Source organism: Naegleria lovaniensis, assembly GCF_003324165.1.
Source record: "Naegleria lovaniensis strain ATCC 30569 chromosome Unknown tig031, whole genome shotgun sequence".
NCBI classification, from domain to species: Eukaryota; Heterolobosea; class Eutetramitea; order Acrasida; family Naegleriidae; genus Naegleria; species Naegleria lovaniensis.
In genome coordinates, this window is record NW_025407853.1 from 488,867 (window position 1) to 508,749 (window position 19,883).

Genomic DNA, 19,883 nt, shown 5'->3' on the forward strand with positions numbered 1-19,883 from the left:
ACAAAGAGGAGTGAAATTGCAGATGACACAAACTCATCAATAGAATGGCACTACACTCACTCTATAAATCTCTGATCCAACGTTTGGGGTTAAACACTGTGGACAGTACGTTAGAAACGTAGCTGCTTACTCGAGAAAGAAATGTTCTGTCCTCAGTCAGATGCACTAATACTGGATAATGCACATATTCGATTTGATCATTCTCTCTGGATGAAACTACCATTATCAACGCAATGGGCGTGTTATCAGAAAATTCATTGCTGACAGTAAAATCTGCTACTCCAAAAGGCATGTCATCAATGTGCTTACAGAATGAGTTTTTGCTATTTTCTGCCAAGCTTGAAAAAATTAGGGACATTTGGTGAACATGTTCCTCAAAGAATTGCCTTAATGTATCAGTTGCTTGATGTGTTGAGGTAGGAAACAATTTGTTGTTTAGCGCAGAATCATATCTGTAAATCTTGTATATATATTCTTTACATGCTCTGTATTGATACTTTTTTAAAGTTGCTGAATAATAGTAATTTGGATGAATAATTTTTCTATGGAAATCAAAATTTCCAGCTCTGGCAAAAGTAAATCCTTTCTTGAATAAATCAAATCCCTTCTGTTGCGATCTAATTGTTGACACAAGCTCTTGATTTTCTGAAACACCTGTACTATGAGCAAGCGGTACCATGACTGAATATTTGGTAGTCATGACCAATCTTTCATTACTAGAGACCTGTGATATTGACGATTTCACTAAAATTTTGTGTTGAGAAATCTTTTCAACGTGCAACTTCTCTTTTGGACTCACCAATACCTTATTGGATTTAAACCCTTGACAGACAATGCTTGCATGGGGTATATCAATAGAACTCGAATATGCAATATAATAATTCACTCCTTGTTTGAAAGGAGGAGTTGAAAATGATGTAATTGTCAAACCAGGATATGCAGAAGTTCCGTTAGAGCCCCACATTGAGTTTCCATCAGCAATCATGGCTGGGTCTGTACTCACGTTCAAAGTAGTGATGGCTGGAGTGCATCCACCATCTCCATCACACATGATTGAAATTGAAAAACCCTGATAGGTCGTATCATTCGGAGAAATGACTAATTCAAAATATAAAGGTTTAAAAGCAGTGGCAGAGATTGGATAGGGTTTGAATCCGATCGGTATGAATGATGGAAGAGCCTTGGGACTCAATGAAAGAGCATCAACCACAACGTTTAATTGATTTATACTACAATATGAAATAAATAATAAAAAACTCATCAATAATGAATATGAAAACGAATGGTGCGTTGTGTTACTGGTGTTCGTGGTCATTGTGATTCTTTTGAATTTGTTATTGCTGATGAAATTCCTTGGTGATGATAATTGATTTTCGGATGTTGACGCCGGCAAGCATGATTCACCAGGTGCGTTTTCGGTTCTTCAATGATTCGGATTTTTTTGAAGATATTAACGGAGCAGAGGCAAATTCTTCTCCGAACTTGTGTTACTTCAAACACATCTGATGTACATAATAATATATTATTTATTTAGAGTGACTGACGTTACAGTACTGATCATTTACTTGTTTTCATTTGAATTGGAATCATCTTTAAGTTGTTCTTCAGGAACTGTAATAGGATTTCAGATGTTATTCTGCAGTTTAAATTGTGGAATTATACTTACTTCCTGCTTGTTGCATTAACTCTCCGATGCTCTTTTCTAAGTCATCTATTCTGGTTCCCATTTCATCAACTAATCATTACAGTACAATTAATAATAATTATGGATGCTGGTTGAAATGATCACTGATCTATGAAATACATACTCCTTTTTATAATTGTGTCAGACATGTCTTGGAATCTTTTTTGCTGTTATTCATCATTGAAATTATTGTTTTGATTAGAATTAATGCCGAATGATTTGCAGCAGTTGTTGATGACATGATCCGCAGGTTTGTATATCATGATTATACAATGAGGGGTATGATGAATACAATCCGAGCTTTGATTTGTTTCGATTTCTTACCATTTGATGAAGCAAATTTTGCACAAATACGGTTAGTTCTTGTGTTCCTTGTGGTGGTACGCCTCCTTGATTGTCAGACATTTTTTATGGTTGTGGGTGATAGATGGCGCGTTCGGACCATTATAAATAATTTGAGATTTATTCAAAGAAAGACTTTGAGAGAGACATGGAGTTCAACGAGTCAGGTGCATCCTTAGTGAGGGATTTATAGGTTGGGAGCTTGGCAAGATGTAATCGATGATATTCCTCTCTAATGGAATCAATTTGTTTGTAAATGTCACACATGTCGTTCTTGATACTCTCGGAGAAGTCAATAGAGAAGAATGAATGTGACAACAGCTCGCTAGCTTTGGGCCTTTTTTCAGGATTTCTTTGTTGGTTTGCAAGTTAGTTTTCCATTTTAACCTTTAACCTACTTACAAATCAAGACAATGTAAAATCAAATCGCGCAACTCTGCCGAAATGAAGGAAGGAATGTTGTCATATATCAAATGCACGTTATTGATCATGAACTCCACGTACTGATATTCTGTTGTTAAGTTCGGAGGATATGATAGAAACCAAATGTTCTTTCCCAAAAGCATCTCAAGTATTGTCATACCCACACTCCAAATGTCTGGAGAATGATCCAAATCGAAATTATTCCATTATACCAATTGTACGCTTAGTTGAAAAGTGTCAATAAAACTTACCAGGAGCGTGAGATCTTTTGAAATTAATTTCGCCTTTGAGTTGCTCAATACATAAAAACGGAATTGTACCTGTAAGAGCTCCTTTGGTTTTTGAGAGTGTTAATGATCCAGATTGTTTTGACTTGTCTAAATGGCTCTTTTTACAAATTAGCTTGGATTCACCAAAGTCGCACAGCTTAATCAACTCTGCATTCTTTAACGCACAATATACAACTTGGATTAAGGAATGTCCACTTACCTTTAGCAATATGTTGTCACATTTTAAGTCTCTGTGAAAGATAGGTTCATCTCGCTCTTCATGGAGATACTTTAAAGCGCTGAGAATTTGTTTCAAGTACAATTGTATGACTCCTTCTGTCAAGCCTCTTCCCATTCTTTTCAAAATTTGTTTTACCGAGCCACCACTCAAAAACTCCATCATGATGTATACCCACTCTGAAGAGAACTCTACGCCCTTAAATTGAACAATATTCTCATGCCTTAAAGTCTTCATAATGGAAGTTTCTCTCTCTATTTTTTGTTTTATGTTTGTTTCTGGCGAGTAAAGTATTTTCTTTACGGCAATCATTTCGTTATGTATCGAATCGTACACAAGAATCACTTTTCCAAAAGAACCCAGTCCCAATGACTTCATGACAATCCAGCCTTTAGACAATTCGAAAGATTCGCCAAACGGAGACAAAGGCGTGTCAGCAGGCGATTCCGAGGTGTTTGATGGCTTACTTGTTGGTGAATCAGGTTTGGTCACTATTTGTACTCTCACTTTAGCTCCTTTCAAATCTTTAATCGTGTCCACATCTAACCATTGTTTGTACTCTCGGTCAAAATACATGAGAAGAATTTTTTCTTTTCGATTAATTTGAAACTTGTCCTTAATTTTCCTGGAGATGGCATGAAGTGTCGTAATGGACGATGTTCCAGCAACAAATTCAACTTTCTTTTTTCTTCCTTGATACTCGGCTATGAAAGAGCTGATTGGAGGATTGATGACGGGTGTTTGTGTGGCTGTTCGAGAAGTTTTAGGTTCTTCTAATCCCATTTGTTTCGAAGATGGCTTGGATGGGTCTGAGACTTTGCTTTTTCTAGAAGAAGTCAGTCTTTCTGTTGGTGGCTTTGTTGGAGGTTTTGACGTTCCTGCAGTGGAGGGAGAGCTTGAAGGGATCACAAACGATATACTTTTACGCTTTAGAAATGTATGTGTAGCATTGGGAATAGACGGGGTGTTGGTAACGGGATTGCTAGAAAGGGAATTTGTGGAACCAGTTTTTGAGCTATTAGTGACAGTTTTCTTATTCACCTTCCTAATATTTTCATTTTCTTCACCGCTTCCCGTATCTCCTATTTTGGTCTGCTTTTTCTCTTTTACAATCACATTTTGCTTAGTTGATATAGTAGTATTAACACTAGGTTTGGTTTTCTTAATAACAGGTTTCTCAATGACTGCATATTGAGAGACATAGTGTTCTGGTTTGGTGAATGTAGATGATGGAAGGAAGGGAGGACGAGTGGAATTGCTCGAGGATGGTTTTTTCTTGGCAATATATGATTCAGATGACCGTTTTGGATACAGTTTTTTGAGTGCATGTTCTGCGTGTTTGCTGTCGGCAGTACTGGAGTTAAGAGAGGGTGGTGACGAAGGATGTTTTGGTGCCGAAGAAACAGATCGAATGGATGAAATTGAAGACGAGCTTGAGTTCAGGTTGGAAAGAGTTTCGTCACAATCCGTGTATTCTGTCAAAACCTCTACCATGTCCAAATACTGAGCTACTTCTGCGTCATCATATTCATCCGAATAAGCATCCAATTCTTCTCTTTCGGTCTGCGAAATTGAATGAACTGAGTGTTGTACATCTAACTGGAGAGATGAGGCATTAACAGGTATTTTCAAAGGAGGGATTATGACTTCTTCATCCTCAAAGGACTGATTAATTACAGAAGGATGGCTTTGACTGGAAATAATGTGTTCTTGCTGAAAAGGAATAGGGTTAGAAAACAGTGACGGATTCACATAAAATGGCATTGGAGAAGCTGTGGTTGACGAATTGGCAGAGTCTGAGGAGCAATTATAGGCATCTTCTTTCAGAACTAGAAAGAATTGTGATGGAGCGGAATAAATAGTTTCTTCATGTGGTTCATGATTGAGAGCAAAGTTTGAAGTGAGGCAATCATCTAAATGGTTCTCTGTCCTTTCATGTTGCAGATGATTGCTTGTGTCTGGATTACATTCTTCAATGCTCATCTTCCTTATTTCGGAAGTGGCCGCTTCTTGGCTTGCAACCAAGGAATGTTCATCAGCGCCCGAATCGTGAATGAAATGGTCTGTATCTTTTGAAATATCGCTGCTCATTCCTCCTCACGCTTCACTGTTGATTTGATGAATTGGTTTCTTGGCAACACTATGAAGAGGATAGAATCCCAACAAGTTTCAATAAGCCACACGAGATAAGGCAAGAAAAGGCGCCAATTTTTTTGGAGTGCGTCTCAGAATATTACGAAATCTCCCTCTCGAGCATTCTCAAGCTCACGGAGTTGTTCATGAGAGAAAAGACCTCAACATGTTGTTTCAACAAAAAATGCACAACAGAAATGTTATGGTGACAGGAGCATCATCGACTGGAGTTGCCATGACCACATCATTCACACGCAATGGCCCCACTTCATCCTCTCATGACTTTACGAATGACTTTGAACCGATAACCAGCCAAGTATCATCATCATCATTGAACAGCAATTACACACCCAACAAACCAATGCTAATACGGAGTACCCACCATCAAAAATCTCCTCTCATCACTCTGATCCGAAGATTGTGTTGTTGCTGTATGAGTAGTAGCAAAACATCACGTGCTGCTGGAAATATTCGAGGAGGAATGAACAAGTCTCGTGTGACTGTGTCAGTGGCCATTCTCTTTTCCTTGTTCATATTTTTGTTTTTGGTCTTGCAATCGAAATTTAATATCATCACGAGCCACTCGAGCAATTCGGAAAACAAATTGGCCAAGAACTCTCTTCATACGAAGGAATCTAAATCTCATCAACAGCAAACTCTTAAATTAAGAGCTTCTTCTGATCAACGATTTTCATGTGAAGATGGAGGAGGATATGAAGTCACAGATTCAAAACTCACCATTCTTGTAACACCATCATTGAGAGAGAGTGATTTTAAATTTATTACGAGTCAAAACATTGGAGAAAATGTCATCTTGGAATGGCTGTTATTTAAAGAAAAGGATCAAACAACTCCCAAGTTTTTGAAAAAACTCCAAAAGAAAGTAATTCTAGTCGATGAGATCAAGAATGAAATGGAATTATTGAAAATAGGATTAGAACATTCGACAGGAGAGTATTTATTCCTTCTTCCTTATGAAGTACATTTATTTGGAACATCCTCTCAAGAAATATTTAAATTGAAGTTGAGTCAATTGAAATGCAATACTCAATCTGCTATTTTGGGTTCCATGCTCATTTATCCAATTAATGTCATTTCACAAAAACCAAGTTATAATTACACAAGCGCCAACGACCTCGACTCATCTTTTAATATTTATAGTATGACATACAGACTTTCAAAAAGAGACAAGAATATTCCAGTACCTTATCATTACAGAAGAGGTAGAAACTACTTTTCGCTTCCAAGCTCGTCTAAAATACATTTAGACAATAACATTTGTGTGGCATTTGCTGGAGCCTTCTTCAAGACCTCAAAATTCAAAAATGTGAAATTCGATATCGATTACATGAGTCGAGAATTGAATGAGATACAATTGTGTCTACAGCTCTACAATCAAAAGAAACACATTGTGTTTGATCATCAACCACAAGTTGATGATTTTTCTGTTGTAGTTCCCTACGTGTTGCCAAACGTAGAATCAGTCTCAGAAGAGGACAATTCAAATCCTTGGAGTTTTGTGCTGTCACGTGCCTCCTCTCGGAATGAAGAAGAACATTCTAAGTCCATCAATGCCTATGAACAAGCTCCACCAACAACCAATCGATTTATTCCTTTCAACACTTATTCAATTGGAAATGTGAAAAAATTCCTTAAAAAACATACACAGACTCTAAATGAAATTCTTGACACAGAATATAAGAAACACATGAACAATATGACAAGCATGTCATTGGTATGGGATTTTGGCGCTGGCTCTTGCTCTGGTTGGTTCATGGAAACTGAAGAATTTGTGACCAATTTAGACATGGAATATAGAGCACCCAATTTGAGAATTATTACTGGAAGAGAAGACATGTGCCTTGGATTAGAGTCTTACAAATTTGAAAGTCTCGATCGATTAATTTCTCGAGATGACATTAGCTCTGATATTGACATTTTCATTTCTCACAAACCTCCAACGAGATATCCAAAATCATTTCCCTACAAAGGACTGGTTCAGTTGAGTGGAATTCCAAAATATGTCATTGGAAGAAGTATGCATGAATCTGAAAAATTACCACAAGAATGGATTTCCAATTTGAAATTAGTGAATGAGGTGTGGCTACCAAGTAGTTTCCTTGTGGATATTCTCGTTAAGAAGTATCATGTGAGTCCTGAAAAACTTCAAGTCGTTCCAGAACCTATTGACACAGATTTCTATAGTCCTTACTATTCAAAGTATTTACGAATTGATCAATTGAAAAAGATTGTCAAACAACTTGACTATGAACCAAATCATTATCACTTTTATTCCGTTTTCAAATATGAGGAAAGAAAAGGGCCAGAGTATTTATTAATGGCTTATTTTGATGAATTTGCCAATGTGAAAGATGTGACTCTTCATTTACAGACCTACATGTTCATGCATCCCAATGGACGAGATCAGAAAGTAGTCGAGCAAGCAATCGATGAGATTCGTCACGAATTTCTCAAAACACGAAAAGATTTGAAACGAGAGAATTTACCTCGTGTCAATATTATTTCACAAGTTGTTCCAACAACGGTCATGCCTCACATGTATCATCATATGGATTGCTTTGTGCTACCAAGTCGTGGAGAGGGATTTGGATTACCATATGCTGAAGCCATGTCCATGGGATTACCAACTATTGGTACAAATTATGGAGGACAACTTCAATTTATGAATTTACATAATTCTTATTTGATTGATGTGATTGGAGAGAGAGATCCAGATCAAGAATTTGTGATACCCAATGTCAAACATTTGAAGAAACTCATGAAATATGTCTATTCAAATAGAAATGAAGCAAAATTGATGGGAAAAAGAGCTCGACAATACATTGAACAGAATTTAACACATCAAGTAGTGAATCAAATATTAATTAAACAATTGAGAAGAATTGAAAAGAAGATACAACAAGCAAATTCTCAACAACAGATGAGTGACAATGAGAAACAAGCAAAATCAAACAAGCAGTTGAAAATTGAGAAGAGATCACGACTAAGGTAAAATTAAATTATTGAAGAATTTGAACATGATTTTCAATCTTCGTTTGAATTCCTCAACTTACCATCAAAAAAAATGATTGCTTCAAAATTTTCATCTTTCACTTCACGTTGTCTTGGCAATTGTTGTTTCTCTTCTGTAAAATATTACTCGTTCATAAACTACATCGGAATTAGAAGGAATAATGGCCTTTTCAAAATAGAAAATCATGAGAACAAGCTCTTTTCAGTGTTTCATCATAAAACTCAATTCGGCAATGTTAATCATTATTTATTGTCATCATCTTCAGGAAAGAAAGACACAAAAGAAGATGATGATATTCAAGAGGAAGAAGACCAAATTGACGATAATAACGCTAGCGATTTTGAATACATACCTCCAAAACATGTAAATCCGGAGGACTTGCATCCCGACCGCCCAATATTTGATGGACATATTCCGAAGGAGAAATTAATTATTACATTTTCGAGAAGCTCTGGACCAGGTGGCCAGAACGTAAATAAGGTCAATACCAAAGTTGACGTTAGACTGCCAATAGATTCTGCTGATTGGATTCCTGACATTGTTAAAGAGAGGCTGAAAGAGCTCTATGCAAACAAAATTAATAAGGAAGGTGAATTAATCATTCAGGCATCCAGTTTTAGAACACAAGATCAAAACATGAAAGATGGAATTCACAGATTGAAAGGATATATTGCAGAAGCATACAATATTCCTAAAGAATGGAAGCCCAGGGAAGGTAGAACCGAGAAAGGAGATGCTATTCGATTGAAAGATAAGAAAAAGCATTCTGAAAAAAAGCAAAGAAGACAAGAAGGAAAGAGAATACGAAATATTTATGATATTTAAAAGTCTACTCTACTTGTGAAAGGAGAGAAATCCATATTAACAATATTTTACGTTCGTTCTATGTACATATTCTCGAACAATAAGGAATTTTTCTTTTCGTTCCAAGTTTGCTCTTTGCTCTGCTGCTAAATATTTCAATCTGAACATACTGGTAAATTTTGCAAGGAAATAAGAAATTATAAGAAATAAGGCAACAAGAGAACCCAGAGTTATTTTGTGAGTGGCATAAAACAAAATATTTTCCCATGTCATGGCAGCGTTTTCATCCTGATAAAAAGCAAATGCCATGGACAACGAGTTCATAGCTGCCTCTACAGGCATCTGTTCTGAAGCGAGAATGGATGCTCTAAATGGACCACAAACATTTCCTGATGATTGGAACAAGAAGAAACCTAGTGGCACCAAACAAAGGACAAAAGTCACAAGCAACATGTTCAGATTAAAAGGGCTACTTCTGCCTCTCTCAAAAGGATTGTCTGGGAATTTACACACATACTTCATCACCAAATATTTTGCAAAATAGAGAATAAAGTTCGAAATCAACCCTGCAATGGGAATCATTGGTGACATAATCATGCCAACAAAAATTAAACTCTGTCGATAGAGAAGCTCAATAACATGATCTGGCACAGAAAACTCCAATTTACCACGTCTGTTTGCCTCGTATTCATCTGCACTCTTCTTCATTGTGCATTGACGTCCAATTTTGTATCGAATAGGTGTGAAAACGATTGTCTTGAACATGTTGATACCAAATTCAATCCATATCATTTGCCAAAAAACCAAACCAGCTTCCGTTTGAACACATTTTCCGCCATCGTTGGACAAAAACAATTGTCGAATCATGAGAGCCACTGTGGTTGACATTTTCACAATAAAAGTTCTTATAATTATGTTCCATTCACTTGTAGATCGTTCTGCATAAGCTTCTAATACAACCATGTATGAAATAATTATTGGAAAGAATAATGAAATGAAAGAAGATAGGAGTGATGTTGTGTAAGGAAAAGTTGCATCAATAACATCATAATATTGCACAATAAAAGAGACGCCAACAGGAGTTCCAAGAACTATTAATCCGCTGATAGAGATGCCAATCACTCTTCTCAAGACAAGAATCGCAATTTCTTTCTTGGTCATACTTGATACGACAGCCTCTTTCGCAAAATCTGCATTTCTGTATTCTTGAAGTTTTGCAGCAATATATCTTTGCAAATCTTTCACTCCTTGTTTTGTATTTACGCTAAATGAAAAACTATTGAACACAGCAGATAAATAACGAATGTTACGATCTATTCCAGCATGTTAAATCTGAGCTCTGATGTGCAACATTAACTTACCATCTGCTCGACGGACATTCGTCACCTTGGCTCCAATACTTCTACAAATTATGATAATTGCAATAATAAAGTTAAGAATGACCACAAATATGTACACAAAGGCAAAAGGCCAAATAACTGTCGAGAAAAGCACTAGCCGATCTTCGTATCCTCCAAAAAAGAAAAATGTTTGACCTATCATGTTTGATTTGGATCCTATAATACCAAGGAATAGGTCTAAATTCCAAATGTCTGGCCATTCTGCTGGTTTCCTTAGTAACCATGGTAAAATTAGCAAAATAAAACAGGACACAGACAAGAAGAAATTCATTCTAATGACCGAATAGAAAAAGTCATAATAGGTAGCAATTCCGCTTCCAAACCTGTGTTCAATCACGGAAAGTGACCGAGCAAAGGGGTTGAACCGAGCGAGGTAGCGATGATATCGATTTCCTCCCCACCATGATCGAACCGAGGACAGCCATCGGGCTAATTTGGATCTTCTTTTTAGTGCCTCCTTTTCATCTCTAGCCAAGGCACGCAGCCTCTCTCTCATATTCGTTAAATCATCATGCTCAAATTCTTCCTTAACAAGCTCTAAAACCTCAGGTTTTTGAGCCTCAATCCATTCCTTATTATTTCGGTTAATAACAGTTTTTTGTTTGTTGTGGATAAATATTGAAGGAGAAAATACTGAGGAATCCTCTTGTAGTTGTACAGCAGAGAGTGATGCATTGATGGAATTGAGATCGTTGTTAATCGTATTGTTTGCTGATGGTTCTTGTCTTGGTGATGAGATATCTTCAGCAAGGGAAAGCTTAGTTGGTGTTGGAATGGGAATTACAATATCCTGGCCAATGCTCACAGAGCTTTCAGTATTGTACTGATGTTTCATTGATTTCAGTTCAAGATTCAAATCCGAAGAATTCAGTACAACATTTCTCATTTGATCATACCGAATTTGCATTGGCATTTCTACCTCAAGCTCTCCGTCTTCATCATCCTTGTGAGGAGGGTTACCAATAACCATTCCCCAGTTTCTGTTGTTTGAGGCCATGTTTGAAGAATTCCGACCAGCAATTGTGGTGGTGCTTGCTTTTAAATTTAAATATTCAAATTTTTTGTGTGATGGAATTTGGCCTTCCAACAACTGTAAATTCACAACGTCCAAAAAAAGGAAGTGGCCAATCTTGTTCGAAACAAGCCGACGGAAATAAACCTTCAGATCATTGATATTGTGGGAAAACCATTGCTGGATCGCTCTCTCATCCAAGCAGAATCAGCAGTGAATCAAGACTGCGAATGCGGCGACAAACCTGCGACTGGATTTTACCTTGTAGTTTCGAATTTAAAAATTCCTAAACCATCATTCCAATTTGAAAGAACAACCAAACCTTAAAAAATGTCCAAAGTTCCTACAGAGACTGTCGAGCTCGGTATTCGTGAGTTGAGTACGTACGATGGTTGGACCAAAGACAGTGAAGACAATGGTGTCACACTGTACACCAAGAGCTTGTTTTCGGATCGTTCCACTCCGAGCATTAAAGTACGTGTATTTTATTTTTATGTTGGCGATCGGAATAATTGTTGGTTCGTCGTTAATACTTTGAAAATTCTGTTTGCAATACTATCATAATTTATATGACTGATCCTGAATTTTAAAAAACCAATGATGAAATAATTCCTTAATAATTGTTGCTCTACAATTATTAAGTTTACCGGAGTCGTGGATGAGCCAATAGAGGACGTTTTTGAAGTTGCCCGAAACATTGATTACAGAATTCATATGAATGAAACCACAGTTGAAGCAAAGTGGCTAGAACAACCTCAACAAACTCAAGACGGAAAGAGCTATGATGTATTCTATACTCGCCTTAAAGGACCATCTTCTCTCGTGTCCCATCGTGATTTCATCATTGCTCGTATATGGTGGTACAGTGAAGCTGAAAAGGCTTGGTGGATGGTCATGAGAAGTGTCAAGTTGGATGGTCCTCAAGGAAAAGAGGTGAGTGGTGTCGTTAGAGGAGAATTCTTGATTCAAGCCTTTAAATTCGAATCGGTCAATGATGGAAAATCAACCAAATTCACCATTGTGGCACAAGTGGAGTATGGTGGATGGTTACCCTCCAGTGTCATTTCATTCTTCCAAAAGAAAATACCAATGGACATGAAAACCAAGTTAACAGCAGGTGTGATGGCATTGAGAAAAGATCGTAACAAGCAATAATGTAATTAAATTGGTTACACCTTCATGCATGAAGAGGATTAAAATTGCAACCAAGCTGTCTTGTGTCAGTGATTTTTTGGACCATCCATCAAAACAACTGAAAAAATGACCATCACAACAGACGATGTTCACGAGTCTTCTACCGTCGGATTGAATAAGAAGCAAAAGCAATTGTTTGATCTTGTCAAACCATATCTCTTCATGTATGTGCGATAAAGAATTTTGCGTCACATGGCAAGAACAAAAGAATTTAATAATTATATTTTCATCATTAATTGTTATTATTTTCAAACATCGGAATCATCATAATTGAATGATTTGAATGATTTCAAAATAGATTTGAAATGATATGTGCTTTTGAAGTTATTCTTCTTGTATTTGTATTACTTTCAGCCATTACAACATTCTTTGATTCTTTACCAAAATTAAACAAACAGGACCATGAATGTTCGAGCAATAGTATTTATTACATTATATTATCTATGGGAATTATGGGATTAGTTGAATTGATTTTGCTTGCAAGCACATTTCAATTATCAACTTTAGAAGAAAAACCACTTTTGAAAAACGAAATTCGGAAAACAGCAGGATCAGGCATTACTAATTTCTTTACGTTGGCTTGTTTTGTCACTCGTTTGGCTTTGATCATTGCAAGTACGTCGATCATTGAGGCACCTGCATGTTCGAAAACAACCATTTACACTACTGACCTGCATTACTTTGTGATTTGTATGTGGCTATTTTGGTCCTTTTCTGCTCTTCTCATGATCCCCAAGTTGTATGCATTTGTCAAGTCAAGAAATATCACTCGAGAATTTTACAAGCATAGAGATGCAACTAATTCTTTGGATGTTCATTTAACTGATGATGAAGAAGAATTATTAACCAACAAGTAAATCTTGTGTAAATCATTTATTGGTCTATTATGGTGGTAGGAATTGATCGAAAGGTCATAGACCTGCCCACAGATATCAATTTCAACACGACTTTCCACAATTTCCAAATCACTCGACCTATCCATCAAGTAGAGGTTCAAGTCCTTTCTTCTGTCATTTTTCGTCCAATGAAAATCGCTTGACTTTGCGCAAATGTATTTCCTCGCCACTTTATTCACCAAAGTTCGAAGTTGATGACAAGCATGGCGGTTGGTGAAAAGCACAAGCACACAAAAAAAACTCTCATCATCTCCTTCTCTCTCGCAACAAGGCTTGTTTTTTTGTGCACAAAAACACACAGGAAACGTTTTTTGTGTGGTCCACGCAAGTGATAAGCGCCTAGTATTCTACAATAATTTTCCTGCTAGTATTTTAGATTGAGAAAATTCGGTTGAAACGTTAGCGCTAGAGCTCTGTTTTGCGGAATTTGTTCAATTATTGTACAATTATTTGCACATTCATTTGGAAATATCAATTTTTTAATAATAGAAACAACAACATGCACTCCTACACTCATCATCACATGATGGCAACTCTCACACGAGAGCAGCTGGAAAAGTTTGTGGAAGAGAGGCCTCATCTTCAAGACAACCTCCGATGTCGCAACATTCTCCGAGATTATGAAAATAATCAAGTTTCCCACACACTTTCTTCTACTATTGAAAAGATTCTGTGGAAGAAAAGGCAATCCAATCTCTCACAAAAGTTGGAAAATAGACCTAACTTGGAACAGCTCGAACAACGAGGGATTTTACCATACCACATCAGTAGTGGATATACATCATCAAGTAATTCCAATCGTTCCTCGTCTGTTGAACAACAAACTTCAAGCTCTCCTTCATCAACATCCTCGAGTAATTCTGTGAGTGACAACACTCCACTTCATCAAGACTTTTCTTATATTTATGATCAAGAACAAGCTTTATCTGGTATTGGTCTTGGAAGAGAAGAGAAGGAACGAAAAAAGAGACACATTGAGAACTTTCTAGTAAGAAGACCTTCAAAGAAAGATCTTGTGGAGATGTTGAGGAAAGGAAACTCTATGGCATTACATTCCAATTTATCGCAAGTGGACAATGAACCCACTTTAATCTATGACGTTTCTGGCACTACTAGCAATGATCTCTCTCACGCTTCTCCCACCACTTTCCCGTCCTTTGATCCTATGTGCATTTTGTTAGAACCTCACGTTTTACAAATCCATAATCAGCTAGAGAATTTACAATCTGTCACAGACACAGAGTCGTCAGATGATTCCAATAATAACTCTGAAAGCGAAGACGAAGAAAAAGGTAGCACATCTCAATAGCTGTTTAGATTTACTGGTATCGTTACCACACCCTCAATACAGCAAACTCACTCCTAACATTGGTACTAGAACAGTTGTTCTCGTACAATCCCAAGTTGTCGACAAGCTCATCCTAACATCTAATTGATCAGCTTTATTGATGAAATAAGGGTGCATTGAAGTTGGTGCTTTAACAACGTGAGATGATAGCTCATGAAATTCAAAGAAACCGCCCTTGACATTGACAATAAAACAAATAACTGTATTTCGTTTGATCAAAACAAATTGCATTTACTCGTGTGAGGTAACAAATGGAACGTTGGTGCTTGTCTTTTCCCAATGGGTGTATTGCTTTGTTTTTTGCAAACGTGTGAAGGTGTCATAAATGTTCATGAACAATTCAGACCACAACAAATCCATGACTGATTTCACATTCACTTCTTCGTTGTGCTTCTTTACCATCTCACTATTTTCAGCAATAGGTTCGGCTACATGGATTAAACTTTCTCGTGTGCTAGCCAGTGAAGCATGTTTTGGATCCGAGTTGGGCTCTATTAATGAGTAGAACTTTTTCTTGCAATCCGATGAAAAATTAATCTCATTGGGTGCACTTGGCCTCACATATTCATTATAAATTTCTTGCAACACATCTTTGCTGACCACTGCTTGCAGGTTGTTGAAATCTGATGACAAATTCTTAATTTTTTCCCACAGTAATAAATTTTCACATGCATATTCTTTTTCTGCAAAAACTTTAAGAATACTGTAAAAGTAGGCATCTGAAAGCATGAGAGTTTCGAGATCGTTTTCTTGTGATTGATTTCTTCGTGCGTAGGATTCTTTCTTATTTCGTACCAACTTGATGGCCTTGTTCATAAAATCATCGTCGTATTTGGCACCTTGCAATTTTGCTCCAGCCACACAATATCCAACCGATGCTGGATCAATACTTGTCAAATCACAATTTCTCAAACTAGAATTCATCAATTTAGCACCAGTAATATTACATTTTGTAAAGAGACATTCGCTGAGAGACGAAGTGCTAAGATTGGCATTTGCAAGATTAGTTTGTGTAAAATTACTCTGTGTGAGAATGCAATTAGATAAATTGGCATAGGAAAAATCAAGACCAGAAAAGTCCATCTTTTTAAGACTACATCCACTCAGGTCAATACCAAACAAACTCTTTGATTTTCTCAAAAAGTCTGCATTCACAATGGCTCGATTCAATTTGGCATTTGCTAAAATATATCCTGTCGAAGAGTGTGAACAAGTGGTAAGATCACAAGCTTTCAAGTTGGCATTGGATAAATTACAATTTTCAAGGATACATCCATCCAATATACTTCCTGTGAGAGAGGCATTCGTCAGAGTGGCATTTCTGAAATTCACATTCGTCAAATTACATCCACTCAAGTTCACATTGGTCAAATTGCATTTTTCAAAATTACATCCATTCAAATTCGTGCCACAGAAAGAAGATCCCATTAAATTCAAACCACTAAAATCAGAATCGGTAATGACACCATTGGTAATTTGAACATCACGTAAAGAGACTCCTCTCAAATCCACATTGGTCAGTAACAGTTGAACATTTTCCTTCATGGAATAGTTCAGTAAGTGATCCATTTCATATTGTTTGATCTTGTTATATGTCTTGTTCGTTTTTGAAAGACCAAATTTAGACATGGTCTCTTTCAATAATTCACAACTTTCAATTTGTTGTTTTAAATTTCGCAGACCAAATTCCTCAGCCACATCCACAAGAAGTTTACCTGTTGGTGTATCGACTCGAATATTTCCATATCGAAGCCAATGCAATATATGAGAAAAATGTTCAGGATCACAATCAATGTAATGCTCTGTGTCTTGATTAGATGCATTCTCAAACATGGTTGCAAGCAAGGATTCAGGTTCAAATTCTCGATTCAAGAGTGTGGACAGTGACGTCTGCATAATTTCACCTCCTACATCCAAAGTCACAATTTGAGAGTGTTCTTCCATGAATCGTTTCTTGGCAAGATCCGAAATTTCATTTTGAAGATTCATCTTTTGACTGGTCAATTCTTTACGATTCGACTCTAATTTTTTGACTCTTTCATTGGCAGCAACAATCTTCAATGAATATTCATGGTGTAATGCTTCGATTCGTTGTTGTTGAATCTCTTCAAAATTGGTTTCAATTTCAGTTTTACAATCGTTCTGTACATGTTTTTCAAAATTAACTCTTTTCACATACTCGTGACATTGAGAGCATCTTCCAATCAGTTCTTGATATTGTTTCAATAATGAATCATTTCGAGTGGAATCTAAATGCAGTGTCCATGGAACCTTTACAATATTATTTTCAAGACTTTTTTCACACACTGGACATTCATGATTGGAGGAGAGACACTTGTAGCAACACGACAAAATTTCACATCGAGATTGATTTTCAGACGACAAGTTTTCATCCCAAGTCTTGTGGTTTACATCACCACATGAAACAGGATTACCTTTTTCTTCTTCATGATGAGGATCATCATTCCTACTCGTTTCCACATGACTCAGAAAATAATCTAAAATGTCTCCACAATGATGACACACATTGAATAAATTTCTATCATCCATAGTTGTGGTAGTAGTAGTGGTAGTGGTAGCAGTACTCGTAGTAGCAGTAGTAGTGGTAGAAGTAATAATATTTGGTAGGACATGAATAAAGGAATAGAGTTTCGTGGAAGAGTCTCTGAGGGCCATCGATTTCACAATTGGTGTTGTTGTTATTGTTGTTATGGGTGTCTGACAAGAAGGGTTGGAAGGTGGTACAATTGTTGTTGTTGTTCGTGTTGTTCTTGTTCTTATTGTATTGGATGATGAATCTTCTTCATCATTCGTAATGATGGATGAGGTTGTTGAAGGAAGAGAGGATGAGAGTTGTTGTTGTTTTCCATGACTCTGTTCTTCATCTTGCCATAAAGATGGAGAACCATTCAAAACAGTACTCGGTGCTGATGATGAAGGATATATTCCTCCTCGGGTTGGAATTGACGTGTTTGTTGTGGTAGTAGTAGGATTCAAGGAAGAAGATGTCAATACGTGATGAGGATGTTGTTGAGATTTAAAGGCTGACCTTCGAATTCGAAATTGTGGAAGAGAGGTAGTCGTTGTTGTTGTTGCTGTTCCATGATCGTTATTATTGGAAGCGAGAGCTCGTTCATTCGGTGGAGAAGTGGAGGACATTTTTTGGAGTTATGAACTTTAACTCCTTGAATTTAGTGGAATTTTTGGAGGGAGAATGACAGCTGAAAGGTTGCATTTATGGTTGCAGGTTGTGATAGAACGTGATTGGAGGATTAAGCCAACACACATTTACCTTCTTCAGGAGCTTCCTTGTTCTTCAAAAGAAGCTCCTCTCTCGAATAATTGGGAGATTGAACATGGTGATGCAAAACTAAATGCTTCTCCCATGGAACGGTTAAAAATGATTTGTAAATGGATTCGTCTGCATTTTGTTCCTTAATTCTAAATTCTTGGGGACCAAACATCATGATTTGTCGATCTTGTTTCCATGAAAATAAACAAGCTCCAGCACCAATATGAAAGGGATTTAACTCAATCACCATGACTCCTCTTGTAGGTGAAACAAAAAAGTCAATCACAAAACTTGCATGTGTGATTGAGGTCAATACCGTGTTTTGAAAGAAGTCATTAATTTGATGCTGAATTTCTAGTTTTCGATCACATAATTCTTGAAACTTAACATCACAGAAATATTGTGAAATTGCGTTCAAACGATTTTCATGAACAAAACATCGAAATTCGTACTGAGGGTTCTCAATAACTTCATCAATCCACTCTCGAATGATAATTTTGCTATCATACAATTCCTCACCAAATTCTGTATTCTTTTGTAAATCTTCATAAATTCGTTGTGAACGACTTAGAAGTTCTAGAGCCTCTTTTCCATTTCGAACTCTCATGCTCTTATTCATTGCTTTTAAGAATGCAATATATACATGGTTGGGAGTGTTTTCTTGCAATTGATCCATTTCTATTTGGACTAGTTGTTGATAGATGGGATTTTCATGTTCTCTCCAAGGAACGTCCTGTTAATTTCATTGAAATTGAATATTTGAAAAACCAATCATCTCTAAATTAATTCAATGGATTTGTCAACCACCATGTTTTACATACTTTTGGACTCCTAGTATTCAATTTAACAAATGCTCCATTCTTAAACATTTCTTCGTGTTGTTTCATACAGTCATCGATTCTCTCCTCAATATTCTTCAACAATTTCAACTCGGAATCGGTTAAACGATGCTTAAAATCACTCGCTACTCTCTCATTGCTACTTTGATTCAATTTAATCAGAGAAATTAAAGCCTTGGCTTCTTCAAATTTCAATTCTACGCTCACAGTACGAAATGTATACTTCTCCAATTGTTGATACCATGTATCCAATGCAAAACAATTTTGATAGTGTCTTCTTCGATACCACTCCAACCGATGATCTTCAATTCTGAGTTTCCGAATTTCATCATTACTCAAAAGAAATGGGCTTGAAAAGGGGGTAGAAGATGATAAATTATTATTGACTCCTTCTTGTTGTTCTTGCGTTATATTCTTGTTGAGCGAGCTCATTGTCCGATCGTCATGAACAATTTCCAAAGGCTTGTTGTCCTGTTGCTGCATTTTTCAAAATGAAGAAGCATTCATCGCCAAAAAACGACAAAATATTAAAAAAAATACAAAGATACACACTTGTAGGCACTTCCACATGATCACACAACGAAATCCGAATTGGAGACGGGTGTGTTTGTGGAGGAAGAGATTTTCAAACTCGGAAAGAAAATTCAATCCATGACACGACATGATCCAAATACCACAGAAAATACATGCACTCATTCAACAATTGAATGAACTTCAAGAAAAGGAAGATCTTCCTCTCTCTCCGAATGTTTATAACATGCTCTATAATTTGAATATCATTGAAATTGAAGATTCATTGAATAGAAATGACATTCTAAATCATGATGAAAAAACTCTTCGTATGGATCAATTATTTCATTGGATGGAATTAAAAATCAATCAAGATCAAGAGAAGATGATGAATTATTTAATTAAACCAAAGAAAATTTTGGAACAAGGAGAGAAGGATGCATTTGAACGAGTTCGATTTGGTTC

At 36.6% G+C, this 19,883-nt stretch overlaps 10 protein-coding genes across 10 annotated transcripts; 5 read left to right on the forward strand and 5 right to left on the reverse strand.

Annotated features, from left to right (window-relative positions):
- Nucleotides 1–61: 61 nt before the first annotated feature.
- On the reverse strand, nucleotides 62–2,089 carry C9374_008056 (uncharacterized protein; the record flags this gene model as incomplete). Its single annotated transcript, XM_044698090.1, has 5 exons — nucleotides 62–1,229; nucleotides 1,566–1,611; nucleotides 1,667–1,735; nucleotides 1,809–1,851; nucleotides 2,009–2,089. The coding sequence occupies 5 exons, from the start codon at nucleotides 2,087–2,089 to the stop codon at nucleotides 62–64; spliced, it is 1,407 nt and encodes a 468-aa protein (XP_044546170.1).
- Nucleotides 2,090–2,146: 57 nt separating this feature from the next.
- On the reverse strand, nucleotides 2,147–5,047 carry C9374_008057 (uncharacterized protein; the record flags this gene model as incomplete). The annotated part of the gene is made up of 4 exons (XM_044698091.1): nucleotides 2,147–2,378; nucleotides 2,429–2,624; nucleotides 2,701–2,893; nucleotides 2,939–5,047. The coding sequence occupies 4 exons, from the start codon at nucleotides 5,045–5,047 to the stop codon at nucleotides 2,147–2,149; spliced, it is 2,730 nt and encodes a 909-aa protein (XP_044546171.1).
- Nucleotides 5,048–5,273: 226 nt separating this feature from the next.
- C9374_008058 (uncharacterized protein) lies at nucleotides 5,274–8,102 on the forward strand (the record flags this gene model as incomplete). The annotated part of the gene is made up of 1 exon (XM_044698092.1): nucleotides 5,274–8,102. The coding sequence occupies one exon, from the start codon at nucleotides 5,274–5,276 to the stop codon at nucleotides 8,100–8,102; it is 2,829 nt and encodes a 942-aa protein (XP_044546172.1).
- Nucleotides 8,103–8,174: 72 nt separating this feature from the next.
- On the forward strand, nucleotides 8,175–8,948 carry C9374_008059 (uncharacterized protein; the record flags this gene model as incomplete). The annotated part of the gene is made up of 1 exon (XM_044698093.1): nucleotides 8,175–8,948. The coding sequence occupies one exon, from the start codon at nucleotides 8,175–8,177 to the stop codon at nucleotides 8,946–8,948; it is 774 nt and encodes a 257-aa protein (XP_044546173.1).
- Nucleotides 8,949–8,984: 36 nt separating this feature from the next.
- C9374_008060 (uncharacterized protein) lies at nucleotides 8,985–11,324 on the reverse strand (the record flags this gene model as incomplete). Its single annotated transcript, XM_044698095.1, has 2 exons — nucleotides 8,985–10,240; nucleotides 10,289–11,324. 2 exons carry the CDS (start codon nucleotides 11,322–11,324, stop codon nucleotides 8,985–8,987), a joined length of 2,292 nt encoding a protein of 763 aa, XP_044546174.1.
- Nucleotides 11,325–11,669: 345 nt separating this feature from the next.
- Nucleotides 11,670–12,494, forward strand: C9374_008061 (uncharacterized protein; the record flags this gene model as incomplete). The annotated part of the gene is made up of 2 exons (XM_044698096.1): nucleotides 11,670–11,813; nucleotides 11,982–12,494. 2 exons carry the CDS (start codon nucleotides 11,670–11,672, stop codon nucleotides 12,492–12,494), a joined length of 657 nt encoding a protein of 218 aa, XP_044546175.1.
- A 105-nt stretch (nucleotides 12,495–12,599) lies between these two features.
- C9374_008062 (uncharacterized protein) lies at nucleotides 12,600–13,390 on the forward strand (the record flags this gene model as incomplete). Its single annotated transcript, XM_044698097.1, has 2 exons — nucleotides 12,600–12,697; nucleotides 12,832–13,390. The coding sequence occupies 2 exons, from the start codon at nucleotides 12,600–12,602 to the stop codon at nucleotides 13,388–13,390; spliced, it is 657 nt and encodes a 218-aa protein (XP_044546176.1).
- A 562-nt stretch (nucleotides 13,391–13,952) lies between these two features.
- C9374_008063 (uncharacterized protein) lies at nucleotides 13,953–14,738 on the forward strand (the record flags this gene model as incomplete). Its single annotated transcript, XM_044698098.1, has 1 exon — nucleotides 13,953–14,738. One exon carries the CDS (start codon nucleotides 13,953–13,955, stop codon nucleotides 14,736–14,738), a length of 786 nt encoding a protein of 261 aa, XP_044546177.1.
- A 270-nt stretch (nucleotides 14,739–15,008) lies between these two features.
- Nucleotides 15,009–17,936, reverse strand: C9374_008064 (uncharacterized protein; the record flags this gene model as incomplete). The annotated part of the gene is made up of 1 exon (XM_044698099.1): nucleotides 15,009–17,936. One exon carries the CDS (start codon nucleotides 17,934–17,936, stop codon nucleotides 15,009–15,011), a length of 2,928 nt encoding a protein of 975 aa, XP_044546178.1.
- A 113-nt stretch (nucleotides 17,937–18,049) lies between these two features.
- On the reverse strand, nucleotides 18,050–19,391 carry C9374_008065 (uncharacterized protein; the record flags this gene model as incomplete). The annotated part of the gene is made up of 2 exons (XM_044698100.1): nucleotides 18,050–18,802; nucleotides 18,891–19,391. The coding sequence occupies 2 exons, from the start codon at nucleotides 19,389–19,391 to the stop codon at nucleotides 18,050–18,052; spliced, it is 1,254 nt and encodes a 417-aa protein (XP_044546179.1).
- Nucleotides 19,392–19,883: the final 492 nt, after the last annotated feature.